Below are 13,666 nucleotides of genomic sequence, written 5' to 3'. Positions count from 1 at the left end.
TGGAAGTRTTTCAGTACAGTTAAATATTTTGTTCTGTCCTTAAGAAACAAAATCTTCCATCTCAAAATTATTCTTACTCTATGACATTAAAACTTTAAACTCTTTTGGTTACAGTTTTGAGGATATTCTGTGCCTTGCTGATTCCTCATCTTTGTCAGATATCACCCTTGATGGCAATCCAATAGCTCAGGAGACATGGTACAAACACACTGTTCTCCATCATATGATGCAGCTCCGACAGCTAGATATGAAGAGAATCACAGTAAGAAATTTCTGTTTTCATCAAGTTTAATAGATACTTAAAATCAGAAGTAMAATGTAGGGTTTTCTGTGTATCTGTGCGTATTAAAAATACAATATTTTTATTAATTTATTGTGTAATTGAATGCTGTAAAGACATTACAACAATTAAAACTTTAGTCCTTTTCTTCAGTATAAAGTAAKGGCTTGCTTTTTTACTTCATTTAATATGTTTATCTTGAAGTGCTAAAACTCTCCAGCAGCAAATGCTGTGTATTCATCTGCCATGTGACATGAGACAGTCTGCAGAGCTTTTCAYAACAAATCAGCAAAGACTGTCAGGAAAGTTGTAATGCAGCTGAGAAGGAACAGCGTATTTCTTCCAAAGGAGTGCTCTGCTTGCCCTAAAATTGCTGCAATTGGTATCTTTTCTGTAAGAATTTAATTGGTTTCTTTACTCAGCCTCCCTAGGGAAATCTGGTGATGACAGTTTGTGTGTCTGTATTTCTGCCTTGCTAACCTACTCCCCCTGATCATTTCTGTTTTTGCTGCTCACATTTATGTAACCTTGATAAAGGAGAGAGGATTTGCAGACAACTCAGTCTCCTAAGGTTGTTTGACTGCTTGAAAATCCAGAGGATGAAGGACCATCACTAGGGTCATACCATAAAGCTGCCTATTTTCTCTTTTAATACAGGAATTAAAAATCTTGCTAATTCTTCTATGTCTGCTCCAAAGTGATGTGTAAGCAGCAAGTGTTAGTGTCAGCCTTTCTGACCAGGTGCTGATACATGCACACACCTTCTTTTAAATGCTCCTTTGCTTTGTGAGAAGGCTGTACTGCATTGCTAATTGCGGCTGTTGCCTTGCCACAGTGCCAATTAGGAAAAAAACCATAACATGTATGTGGAAATTATTACTTTTAAAAAGAAAGGGCTTTTGGGATATGAGAGTGTTGCTCCCAGCATTGAAAATATTCAATATTTGTTTGTTCACAGATATACTGAGCATCAGGGGGTTTTGTATGTTGTGACTTTATACTGACTTATTAATTGCTAATTACTTTGCTTTTAAAAGCTTCTTTTATTGGTATTATTTTGGAAACTTGAGTTGCATAAAGAAAAGGTCTCTCCATCTCCCCACCTTTACCCTTATCAAGAGGGAATGGATCCTGGTAGAAATATCAGTGATGGGAAAAACTATAGAAAAGGCTCAAACTCCTTTTTAGGCTCTGTGGGATCTGTATGCAGAAGTGCATATCTGTATCGAGAAACACACAGCCATGGGAAGAACTTAATATGGGTTTGCACCTTGTTAAACATCAGAAAGTTAACCATAAAGACAAAAAGCCATAGAAAACCAGGCTTCACTAGTTGTGCTGCTCATAAACCTACTTGCAAAAATAATGTGTTTTACACTCTTTATTTGCCTTCTGTTTTTTAACCTTTTGACATTTTTCTTCATGTAGAGGGTGCTGTATGTTTTCTCCAATAAAAACTGTTATCCAGATAATTGTATGACTTAAGAAACTGGGAATTTAAAAAAAAATTAATGAGTATCATGGGATTTGTGGTAAAATTAAAATGCTGGCAATCCCAAATCCAGCTATTCTGCCTAGTGCTGCAGCATGCTGTTGCCATCAGCTGTAAGGGTAGATCTAACCTGGTGGGGGAATGGACATGCAGTGTTAAGATGTAATTTTCTCTCATAGTGTAAGAAATGAAACTAAATTCTAATTACATTTATAGGATCTTTTCTTTGTCAGCCTGAAGAGCATTTAGGCCATGTTGAGCTTTGTCATTGCTTTATCTTGTAACAAACTGAGAGCTGGATGATGTTTTTTTTTTTTTTTCTGAGTGGGAATTCTTCACTGACTTGTTCTGAAGCCTTTCTGCTCAAGAACCGAGTTTTAAACCATTTGTACTTCTGCTTTTAACTTTTACTGAAGGATATTTTCAAAAGTTTATGGGAGACTTGAAAGCTTCATTCGTGTTTGGTTTCAAGARCACACACACTCTTTGGTGCCAGGTTTTTCCATATGATTCCCTGGAGAAAGGAAATCCTGGTGCAAAACTTTGGTGATGGCTGTCTCTGTCTTAGGGAATATTCAGAAACATAGAGCTGCCATGAAAATCAAAATCTCTGTACTTGGAATAAAGCATTTGTGCATTGTTRCTGTTCTAATACTGCTTAAATTGGAGCTGATTTGCCTTTATACAAGGGATTGTATTGTACCATGACAGCTCTTAAACCCTGATCTGTGTGGAAGCTGATGTCTGTGAAGAAGCTGATGTTTTCTTAGGCTMCCTCATTCCTAAGCCATTTTTGAATGTAAGATTCAAGCTCTCCAGCCACTGAGGCATGGAACTCAATGGTGGTGAAATCAGTGGAGACTAAGCACCTGTAATGAGCTTCACTTRTTCATTGTCCACACAAGATGATTTTCAGCTGAAAACCCAACCACTTTGTGTTGTGTATCTAAAGTATCAGCTCAAGAGAAATATTTTGCTTTCTTGACCTTTGGTAACTCAATCTAAAGGCTTAAAGACTGTGSAGGAGGCTGAATTACGGTGGCTGGACAGTTCCTGCCAGTAACTCACTGTTACACCTTTAACTCAGTTTCAAGGTAACAGGACTGGATCAATGGCTCCATGGAATGAACTTGTATGGGATCTTCAGTCAGAGCAGGCTCAGGTTGTATTTGTGATTATTTACCTTGGTTAACTTACCCTAATGGTTGTTTTTTTTTTTGGGTACTAAAGCTTTTTTGCCCTGTTTTGTAGTTTGAATTTTATCAGAAGTGGGCCTGCCCAGTGGTGCTTTTAGTTTAGGCGGGATCCATTTGTTTTCTTTCCCTCTTTTATAATAGTAAGCAGATATTGTCTGCAGACATRCAATAAAATATTAAAATATGATTGAAATATATGCATATGCCTTACTAAGGAGTTATATAACCAGGAACATTTGCTATCCATCACTTCAARTAKACTTTCTCAGGAGAATTTGCTAAGYGTATATGTATTCCTGTATGTGTGTGTAAATATGATATATAGTGCAAATTTTTAAAACATGTTGCCAAATTGAAAGACAAGCTGTGTCTTTTTAGAAGAAAAGAAGCAAAGCTTTTCATTTAGGTTTTATAGGCTTTAGAAGCTTAAAGTAAGAAAGCTGTGTTTGGTTTTGGTTATTTGCTTAGACATTTCATTGCTGATCAGGGAGTAGGTTCTATTGTTTTATCCAGAGTAGAATTCATTATTGTATTCCATCACTACCATAAAGCGTTCTGAAGTGTTTTGAGCGAGGGATCCCTAATTCTTTTTCTTTCCACTGGAATATAAGACACGTCAGTGTGATTCTGCGTGCCCCAAATGGTGTCATTTATTGCAAGGAGGCGGCGTTTCGGGGCGCTGCGGTGTTTCCCCGGGTTGCCGGCAGGGGGAGCCATGGGCGCGGGAACAGCGCCGCCGCCGCGTCCGGACAAAAACAAACGGCACAGGGCGAGAGTGGCAGCTCTGCCGAAATCCTTCTTCAAAGGAAGGGATGATAGTCAAAATGACTTGTGGAAAGGTTAGGTAGGGTTTTATTTCCTTTTTTTTTTTTTTTTTTTTTTTTTTTTGTTTTTTTTTTTTTTTTGTGGGTTTCTGGGGAATGTGTTTTTTTAAGATTGCTTACATGTGTTGTGTATGATTAATCAAGAAATGTGCGTGGATTTGATTTCCATAAAAGTGGATCTGATCCTTGGTCTTGATGCAGGGATTTTTTCTATCACTCTGCCCTTATGAATACTGAGTATAGCTAGGATGCATTTTATTTTTTGACTGAACTAACTTCTGTTAGAAAAGGAATAGTGTTTTTTAAATGTCTGCAATTAGGATAAACTCTTGATCAAGGTAAAAAGTCGTATTCGGTTAATACTCAGAATGTAATTTGCATGAGTTGATTTTGATCTTTGAATGAAGACTGTGTTGGTATGGAGGACACAGGACTGAGTTCACTGGGGGCAGCAGACCCTCCTGCATGAAACAGTGYCACATTTGGACTGGATTARGGGAAAGCGTTGGGAAGGAAGATGRAGTAAGAAGAGATTTGTAGAAGCTGAGAGAAAACTGATATAAGCAACTTTATGGATGATTGCCTTAAAGCTTGGGACAAAACTACAGCAAGTTGTTTTGAAAGGAATAAAATTAATGAAGGTTAATTTTCTATTGAGGCAATTTTTAAATATAGTTCTCACCTCCCCCCAGTGAAACACAACACCAGCTCAGTTAATTTGAAACTGAGTCTCTGATGAATGGCCAGATGTTTTCTGCCAAATAGAATTGATAGTTTCTGCTTCCTCTTCCTTGGTGGTAAAACTAGCTTACATTTCTCTTCTTTCTACATACCAATTTAATATAACCAAATTCTAGGGAAWGAAAGAAGTCCCTTAATTTAAGACTTGTAAACATACTTTGTTATTTGATACGTTCAATGTGTTGAAAAGTCATTAGGGAAGATGAAGACAAAAAAATTGTAAAAAGCTTGCTTCTTGAGGAAAGCTAGTTAAAAAGCATAAATACACAGTCAAATAAAGAGATTTAAGTAAAAACCAGAAATTCCCTTAAACAAATTTGACCTGCTTTCTAAAGACAGATATCACTAATGTGGTTTGCTAGTGTTTCTCTTTTATTTTAAGACTTACATTTTTTTACACAAAATATTAACAGTACAATGTTAACATATAATTGGGATAAACATAATGAAAATAGTATTTGTAGCTCTTTAAGCTCTAAATCGTATCTTGAGAAAGAATACATTTTTATTTTGCATTATCAATGATGCATGCATATTTGTGGCAATTACCTGCATGGCGTTTATTTCATGATTTTCACAGCCTCTCCCTGAACCCTCCCATTCAGGTCTTGGGTTTCAGTGTGTGGTATTTTGTKGCAGTGGCATCTGTAAGGCCTTCTGAATCTGTGTGTGCTTTCATTATTCAGTTACTGGTGCTCTTCCTTTGACATGCACTGGTGAYCTACTGAGGTCCCTCTAACCTGGATTATGCTGTAATTCCATGACATTAGCCCCTTGGAGATGCCCTCTTTAGGAATAGCTGAAAAGCACAGTAACAGAAGGGGCTGCCAACAGGATTTCACCATCAAAAGGCTACAAGCTGCTTTGAGAATAAGCAAAAAAACCCCAASAAACCAACARCTTAAGAGCTTTCCAGTTAKTGTTCCAARGAAATTCTTGCATACATTGGGTTAGAGAAGCTTACTCTGTCCAAAGCCTCATGCCTTACTGTGCATTGAGGTACTCCTCTTATTTAATGTATGATAATAGGATAAATGCATGGAGGAAAAGTTGGAAAATGTGCTGTTTAATGCCTTTTCAGGCTGATGCCAAAATCCATGGTGTGTCAGTGGGTTTCAGGGGGTACTGTACACAGATCAGTCTGCTACGTTCACTGAACCTCTTATGCTTTGGAAATTGTTTTCTTAAAAATGTAATAGCCATTCTAAGTGTGAAGTTCCTGTTTTATTTTATCTTCCAGTAAGCACTCACCCATATGCTTAGGGGTTCTTGCAATGCTCTAAACATAGCATGTTTTATTTATGGAGAAATTTTGACATGTTAATATGTCTTAATGGTTTATGGTGCATTCTGTTCATTTTTGTTTGTTAATTTTGTTAACATATAACTTTTCCAGCAAATTAGAAGGTTTGGACTGGAGCTTTTTATTTTATGGAAATGAAAACACTTTTCATATGTTCTGGGAAGACACTTCAATAGAAACGCCCAAATGGCATGTGAAGTAAATCAAAATAAGTTAAAATATGCTTCCCAAATATTTGTGTTGGAAGGACACTACACTTTTTACTTCACAGTGAACGTTTCTTTTGTTACTTGGAAAATRTATGTTCTAAAAATTCTGTGCTGTGAGAATGTTTAGACTTCTGTAAACAAGGGGCATCCAACCTAATAAGGGTGTATTGCAAAATCAARTTGCTGTACCAGGAAAATGAAGCAACTTCACTTTCATTGTTTAGGAATCATTGGCTTTCTTCTTGAGAGTTTGGCTTAGGCAATAATATTGATGGTACATGATGCTAATGGAATAGCTAACTTGGAAAATATTATTTTTTCTCAAATTCTGTTGCTAATTGAGAAAAKCCAGGCCCTGGAAACAGTTTATAAGATGAAAATGAACCCTGGATTATGATTMAAGCATAAATAGAACCCAGCTTTTTTGCTCTATATCTTAATATCTAAAAATATTACTTTTCACTGTTATACTCAGCATATGCTTTATACTTTTTCAGTCTCTTACAAATACTACTTTTAACTAGCTTTATCTTCAGCATTTGTRTCTGAGTAGTTATCTATTTATTCTCTATTTCTTGATTTATTTATAATTAGCAATTTTATTGTTTTTAACAATATTTAGAAACATTAAAATGATAAAATCTAAAATTGTGTCAAAATGAAAATTTACATTTAAAATACCAATACAAGATCATATTAATAATTTATCAGTAATAATTTTCAGAGCCTGCTTAGTTCCTCCTTTTAGGAATTTGTTTTCCATTTTTTTCATCCAGGAGGAAGAAAGACGTATGGCATCTATTGCAGCAAGGAAAGAGGAAGAAAGGAAGCGTGAAAGCCATAAACAGAACTTGCTTAAGGTATCTCCTATGGCTGTTCTAAGGTTACTGAAAAGCAGTTTACAGCAATAATTTATATCCCTTTTGTTTGCTGCAGATAATTTGTTGTATATCCCAATATGCCTCTATCTATTTTAGCAACTTAATCAGTGCACTCCATGAGTGAAACTCCCTTCAGTCAAATATGCAAGCTATACTTTAGCAAAAAGCCCTCATAGAACATGAGTGTGATACATGTCAGTTAATGGCAAATGTAATTTTCATAAGTCCAGGCTAAAGCAAAGGACTTTTCCAGTGATTTCACATTCCTTGATCTCCCGTTTTCAGGTGAACACTGAGCCTGCAGCCACACAGGGTGTTGTGAAGTAGTTTTTCCTTCATTCTTTCCTGTTGAAATGGTTCCTTTCTGTAGAAAGAGTGGAGAGGCCATGAGGCCACAGCCACACTCCAGCTGTTGTCTCTGTCAGGAGAATTCTTATTTCCCAGCCCATCTGGCCTGGATGGTGCTGACACGGACGGGACACAACTGCCCCACCAGGGGAGACCCTCCAGAATGCTCTTCATGGGGCTGCTGACACCACGAGCTGTGTTGCTAATAGCAGACCAAAGTTCAAGAATCTAAGAGTAGCTACATTCCATGTGAGATGTGAATATCACCATTTGTCTCCAAATCACTTTTCTTTGGAGAAAAAAAGTGCCTATTTTTTTTTTGTGAGCCAGTAATGCCTATACAAACAATCTCTTTCYATTTGGAAGTCAAATAAACAAAAAATGTTCATGTGCATATTAAGTTTCCTAGGTAAAATGATATTTCACTAAGGGGATTAGAATGAAAGTAGTTGCAGGAGGCTGTAAGAAGTGTAGTAAATACACATAACTGAAAAATAAAGAGGCATAAACAGAATATTAACARTATGTTAAAAGAAGTTTTAAGTATACAAAAAAACCCCAAGAACCTAAACATATGAATAGGGGGAAAAAAATTTATGTATAGTGACTAAGAATATATTTTGATTTCCTGTATATTTGTATCCTTGCATATTTCTATTTGTTTAAAAAAATGCATATATAATGAAAAAGACTTAGATGCAGATTGGAGGTTTGAGTGGTGCATATTTTTTTTCAGCAGTATTATGGTTTGGTTTTGGTATTTCTTTTTTCTTTGTAAGATATTGATGAATTTAAAGTCTCATTAGGTTTCAAGTGTCAGTGACMATTCTTAGAAGCATAAAGAAATGGGAAATTAGTAAATAATTTTCACAWATGGCATTGTCTCATGCTGTTGGAAATGTGTCTCTCTGATTAAAACAAAATGTAGGTGTTTATTTGCAGTTCATGTYCTTAACCATTGATGTAATGTTTCCTTGTAGCAGAGGAATTGTTTTTCTTGGTGGCCTAGATTTTGTGGTGCTTTATGCTAGTGGAAAATTTCCTTAGAAGAAGAAATATTTGTAATGCCTAGTGTCATTATTACTCAATTTCAACATTACATTGTAGACTTTAGACAAAGTATTTCTTATCTTAAAACAGTTAAGTGGTATAACAGTCAAATACCAACATTTTTTGTATGGTTTGATGATTTTGTAGGTCTTCCCTTTGCAAATGGGTTCTTATGATTCAGGCTGTTTTTCCTGTACCGTGTTTCAATTGAAGGAACAAATAYGCTCATAGATACAATGCCCAGCAGAAAAAGTTGTGATCTGTAGGTTTCTTCATAGTTAAATCTGAAGAAAATATTTAGAAAACTATGTTTTGCATTTTTTTTTTTTTACCATTATGTTTCTCCGGTATTTCTTACTCTAAATGAAGTGCAAGTGATATTATAGGCACTTGTTCAGTAGCAAACAATTGCTGTTTTCCTGTATGCATTGCATTGGAAATGTTCATTTCAGCAATGTCTTCTCTTCTTTTTCCCTTGCTGATGTCTGTCTGCTGAAACAGCAAAATTTCTTCATCTTCTTTTACAGACAATTTTTTTATTGCTTCCAACCCACTCTTCTAGGAAAGTTTGAGATGTACTTTGAAATGTATAGAGACTATAATTTCTTTCCAACAGTGATTGAACTTAATATTTACGGGAACAAGAAAAAGTTGTTGCTAGCAGAATCTTCACACTTGTAACACTTGCTTTTTGTAAAATGAATTCAGGGAAGTTTTTTAAGTTTTGTAGGAATCCAGCAGCCCACAGCTGAGGGCTTACAAAGCAGTAGGGTGGTACTGTACTTGAGGTTGAGATCCTCACCCTCATGAACAAACAGAATTTTCTAAAGGATGTTGTCATAAAAATCTCTGACAATTCCAACTTCCCTCCCTTTTGTGACATGAAGCCCAGTCATCATGGAATTCTATAAATGTGGAGCAATTAGTGCTCTCTAACCAGAAAACATCATAACTCCCTGGGCAAATGCAACATGAAACAGAGTTTTGGGCTCTTTAAAATGGAAGAACTTTCAGAAGTAGCAGTTTCAATGTCCTAAGTAGCTTAACTTGGTGCTTTCTTAAGTTGTGTATTTATTATGTTATTTTTCTTGTTTCTTTATTGCAAATTTTGTGAAATTGTTTGCTGGCAGTTATRCACGATAGCTCTGGAATGATGCATTGATTTTAATACATCACCAGTAACCATTAATATAGTTTCTTCAATGTGAAATATTTAAAATGTTTTGATTGAGCAGCATATTTCAGAACAAACAAACAAATGATTCTGCCCTGCTGTGACTTGTGATGACTTGTGCATCTTTTTCAGGAAAAGAAGCGGTTAACAATTGGTAACATTGCTCGGCAGTGGGAGATCCAGCAGAATCAAATTGCTCTTGAGGCCTCTTTAAACAAAGATAAAGAAAATGAGCCCTGCCAGATCAATGGCAGTGCTGCATATGTATTTCCTGAAGAAAGCAGGTATTTTATTGGGTAATATTTTTACCTGTTCATGTCTTAAGTTCCAGTTCTTTTCACCTCTGGGATCTCACTGTAAATCATTGTCAAAAGACCTACATCCAAATCAGTCTTGAAAAGGTGCTTTACTTCACTTTCAACCATTAGTAATAAGTAACRTGTTTAAAAATAATATAATAGCAACTCATTGCCTAAAGAAGTGCAAAATAAATTATTATGTAATTTTGCTAAATAAAGCGTAACTGCATCTTTACAAGAAATGTTAACTATTAACTCCTGTGCCTTCTTGAAGTGTTCATTTCCCTAACAACTTAGAATGTTGCCTTCAGTTAAAATGAACATGTATGAGCATTATGAAGATTTTTAACCTCTTTGTTTATCAAGAGGTTTCATAGTTGTATTCATGCTCCTAGTCTGAACTTGCAGCATCTCTTAATGGACTGCTTTCACACCCATGCTGTTTTAACAGTAGCAGTTACTAGACTTTTATTCTCAAGATAGTGTTAGTATTCTTGGTTTAAAATATATTATTTTTGCTTATTTGCATCTAAAAGGTGGCCATATGGCTAGGGCCCCTGTGAACGTAATGAACAGTGTGTGCCTTGAATTGCCTAAAACCAAAGTAGCACTTCAACCTTGGTTAGCTCAGGCAAATGCCTGAAAACATAGTCTGCAGGAACTCAATAGCAAGTACAGCTTCCTGATATTGCTGGTCAATGCTGGAAATGTCAGGGATGCTCAGGAAGTCTCTGTCTCTCACAAGTGGAACCCATCCAAGTTTCACTCTGTTATTGGCTAGAACTGGTACATCTCCAGTCAAGTGCTATATATTTTGAAACATTTTTCCTTAATATTTTTTAAATTGCCATAATATTTTCTATCCTTGTGCTTCCAAAGCTTTCTCTTAAACGCGTTTAACCACTGCTTTCCTGCCTGCTTGGTTTTTTTACCATTTAATTCAGTGTTTGGTTGCTCTCCCCCATGACCAAATAAGTAACTACGGTAGTTTGACTGTTGTTCTGTTAATGAACAAATTCCTATTGCTTGAGAAATTATGCAGTTTTGATGTACGTGTTTTATCATAGTGGAGAATTTCAAGATGAACTACTAAGCAATAAAATTGCAGGTGAAATTCAGCATACGTAAGTAATTAGAGCTTCACATGTGAAGTGGTGGGCTCTCAACATTTTCAGTTGAGTGAAACTTTAGAGTTCTGATTGTTATTGTCAAGAGAACAGCAGTCAAGCAATTACTACTAGTCAAAATAACATTAAAAAACAGGAATGTGGTAGAGGATAAAATAATAACAATCATTACATAACTTTCTAAACCTAATAGATAATTTGTGCACATCTGGAGTTCTCTGAATATTTTAGGCCCAGTCAGCTGAGTGTATCATATTGGAAGTAGGACAAAAAGAGATGGGAGTTGGGAAAACCTGGATTTATTGCTTAATTTTAAAATTGCTCTTGTGAATTGGAAAAATTATATTATTTCAAAGAAATGCTTGAGTGATTGTTCATGTCATAACTTGTACATTTAATATGGCAAACCGAATGTGAAGGGGATGTTGCTTAAATAAATACATTGTTTGAAGCTGTGTTTGGATATCTAAAGCAACATGAAATATCCTAGGTTAGCATTCTGAGCTAAAATTTTAAAGCAGATTATTAAATATGAATGGACTCTATTTAATTCGACCCCATCACCAACTCAAATACCCAGAGACAAAGAAATAGAACATATACAGTGTTAGCTGATGGAAAAAGGGTTTTCCAGCCTTTAGTGTATTTGAACCAGATGGGGTACTGAAAATGAATGAATGCTGAGAAATGCCATKGTRTTTGAGAGCTGGGTTTTGGTAAAAGGAAGACTGTTATTSAGCARAGTGATGATAATGTTTCAAAATCATCTAATTTATATCACTGTATTTTTATTTCCCCTACAGATCTCTTGATACAATCCTGAGCAGTGCAGTACAGGGCTTGTCTGTTCTAGARTCTCATTTAGTGGAAGTGGAAGGAGACACTCTTGGCTTGTATGGTGCTGGGGCACTGGAGTGCCTGGATCGAAACTGGAGTGTTCAAACAGCTGGCATTATTGTCACAGTCTCCTTTATGTTCATAGAATTTGATGAAATTGTTCAAGTGTTAGCAAAACTGAAGACAAAGTTTCCTAATTGTGTGGTGAGTATGCCTCGTGTTTCTGCTCTGAACAGCCATGGAATATGCATTCTTTAATRAAACCTTACTTTGGTATATCCCACCCACCCCTAGTGCTTTCATGTAAATAGGTACAGTTATGAATTGCATATTCCTTTGTGTTATAATGCTAACTTTGATACTTAAAAATCAATAATTTAAATTGAGATTTCTTTTCAGACTGGTTTTTATTTCTTTTAATTCCTTTGACCTAGMTAATTATTTTTAGGTTGCAACACTWGTGTGTAAATACAGTATTGTTCTATACTGTTGTTATGGATTCATGGTATCAGGAAGATACCTTTCATTTGTGCTGTGAGTTCAAAGATCAAATTGCTGATAGGATAAAAAGATGAAGATTCCAAGGAATAGCTGACTAAATCAGTAAAGTTCTTGAAATTCCTCAGTTGATGAAGAAAAGCAACGCAAATGAGAAGTCTCTTCAGTATGTCTCTTTTCTCTTAGAAATTCGAATCAGTCATTTTGATGCAAATATTAAAACARATAACAAACATAAGCAGCTTGTAACTTAGATGGTTTGGCTATTGAGCTCTCTGCTGCTTCTCATAATTTTAAATATAACAGAACTTATGGTTTAATTGCGATTGATAGATTCGTAGAGAGTTTAGGACAAATTTATCCATCYTAATGAAACAATGTTTCATTGTGGATGGGGTGATAGCAGAATCACTACTAAATTTTTATCTTCACCATCAATTTTTCCTCCTTCCTCTTCCCTCAATAATGCTACTGTGTGGCATATGCCCCATACTCATAGGAGCATTAGTGTAGGACAGGTTATGAGGTAGGCCAGCACATTGGGCCCAAAAAAACCCAGAATGTTTTTTCTACTTAACGTTATGTGCAGATGTTGCAAGTGCTTTACTTGCAGAATTAAAGTAAACACTGCTTGAGTAGTATCACTGCTTTATATAATATTGAAAATATTCCTACTTTAAGTAAAGAATTTATAAATTGCTTGGGGCTTATAATGGTGAAATCTCATAGTATATGTAATTCAGCAGTTGCTTGATACTTTCATGTGTTTTGCTACAGAGACCTCGAATGAAATGAGCTCRGTTACTTCATCAGACCTATGACTGTGGCACAGAATAGGAGTCACTGTTGTCACTCTCTATCATTTCCTTATTTAATTTATTGGGGTTTGGCTTTTACTAGCACCTGAAGTTCAAGGAGACAAATCTTGTGGCCCTGCAGCAGTTCAGTGCATTGGTTGAGATGCATCGCATGGAACAGTTGACAGTTGATCCTCAGGGAAATCCGGTTGTCAACTTCACTTTGTGGAAATACTATGTTCTGTTCAGACTGAACCATTTTAATTTRCAGAAGATAAATGGAGTGAAGGTAGGATCGTTTGCTTCTTTCTTACAATTGTTCTTACTAGATAAATTAGCATTATTTTTAAAAGAGCAGACAAATTCCTAATAAAATGAGCATAACCCTTTCAGTATCTTTCTTCTCAGTATTAAGGGGGAAAAGATTTAAATAGACTTCACCATGTAATTTCTTGTGAAATTAATATGGAAATTAATGTTATTTAATAAAATTATGTGAAATTATTATTTAAAAACTGYACATTTAACTTGATTTTAAGAAGCACTTGTTTATTGTTTTTGAGAAACAGAATAATGTCACAGTGCTGACACTGAATACTTATACAAAAGT

General features: G+C 35.6%; 1 protein-coding gene across 2 annotated transcripts in view; it reads left to right on the top strand.

The window, feature by feature from the left end:
- LRRC49 (leucine rich repeat containing 49) overlaps positions 1–13,666 on the top strand; it is a 38,977-nt gene that overhangs the window by 17,587 nt on the left and 7,724 nt on the right. Inside the window, exons 9-13 of one of the 2 annotated variants that reach the window (XM_057371870.1) lie at positions 115–262; positions 6,822–6,905; positions 9,631–9,782; positions 11,728–11,965; positions 13,160–13,345. In XM_057371870.1, coding sequence (XP_057227853.1) covers positions 115–262; positions 6,822–6,905; positions 9,631–9,782; positions 11,728–11,965; positions 13,160–13,345 — 808 coding nt within the window. The remainder of the gene's footprint in view (positions 1–114; positions 263–6,821; positions 6,906–9,630; positions 9,783–11,727; positions 11,966–13,159; positions 13,346–13,666) is intronic. The other variant, XM_057371871.1, reaches the window with a different exon arrangement.

Source organism: Malurus melanocephalus, unplaced genomic scaffold (assembly GCF_030028575.1).
Source record: "Malurus melanocephalus ecotype Western Australia unplaced genomic scaffold, MMel_1.1 scaffold_160, whole genome shotgun sequence".
Taxonomy (NCBI): Eukaryota; Metazoa; Chordata; class Aves; order Passeriformes; family Maluridae; genus Malurus; species Malurus melanocephalus.
The sequence above is the reverse complement of the archived record's forward strand: the minus strand, read 5'-3'. Positions and strand labels throughout refer to the sequence as shown.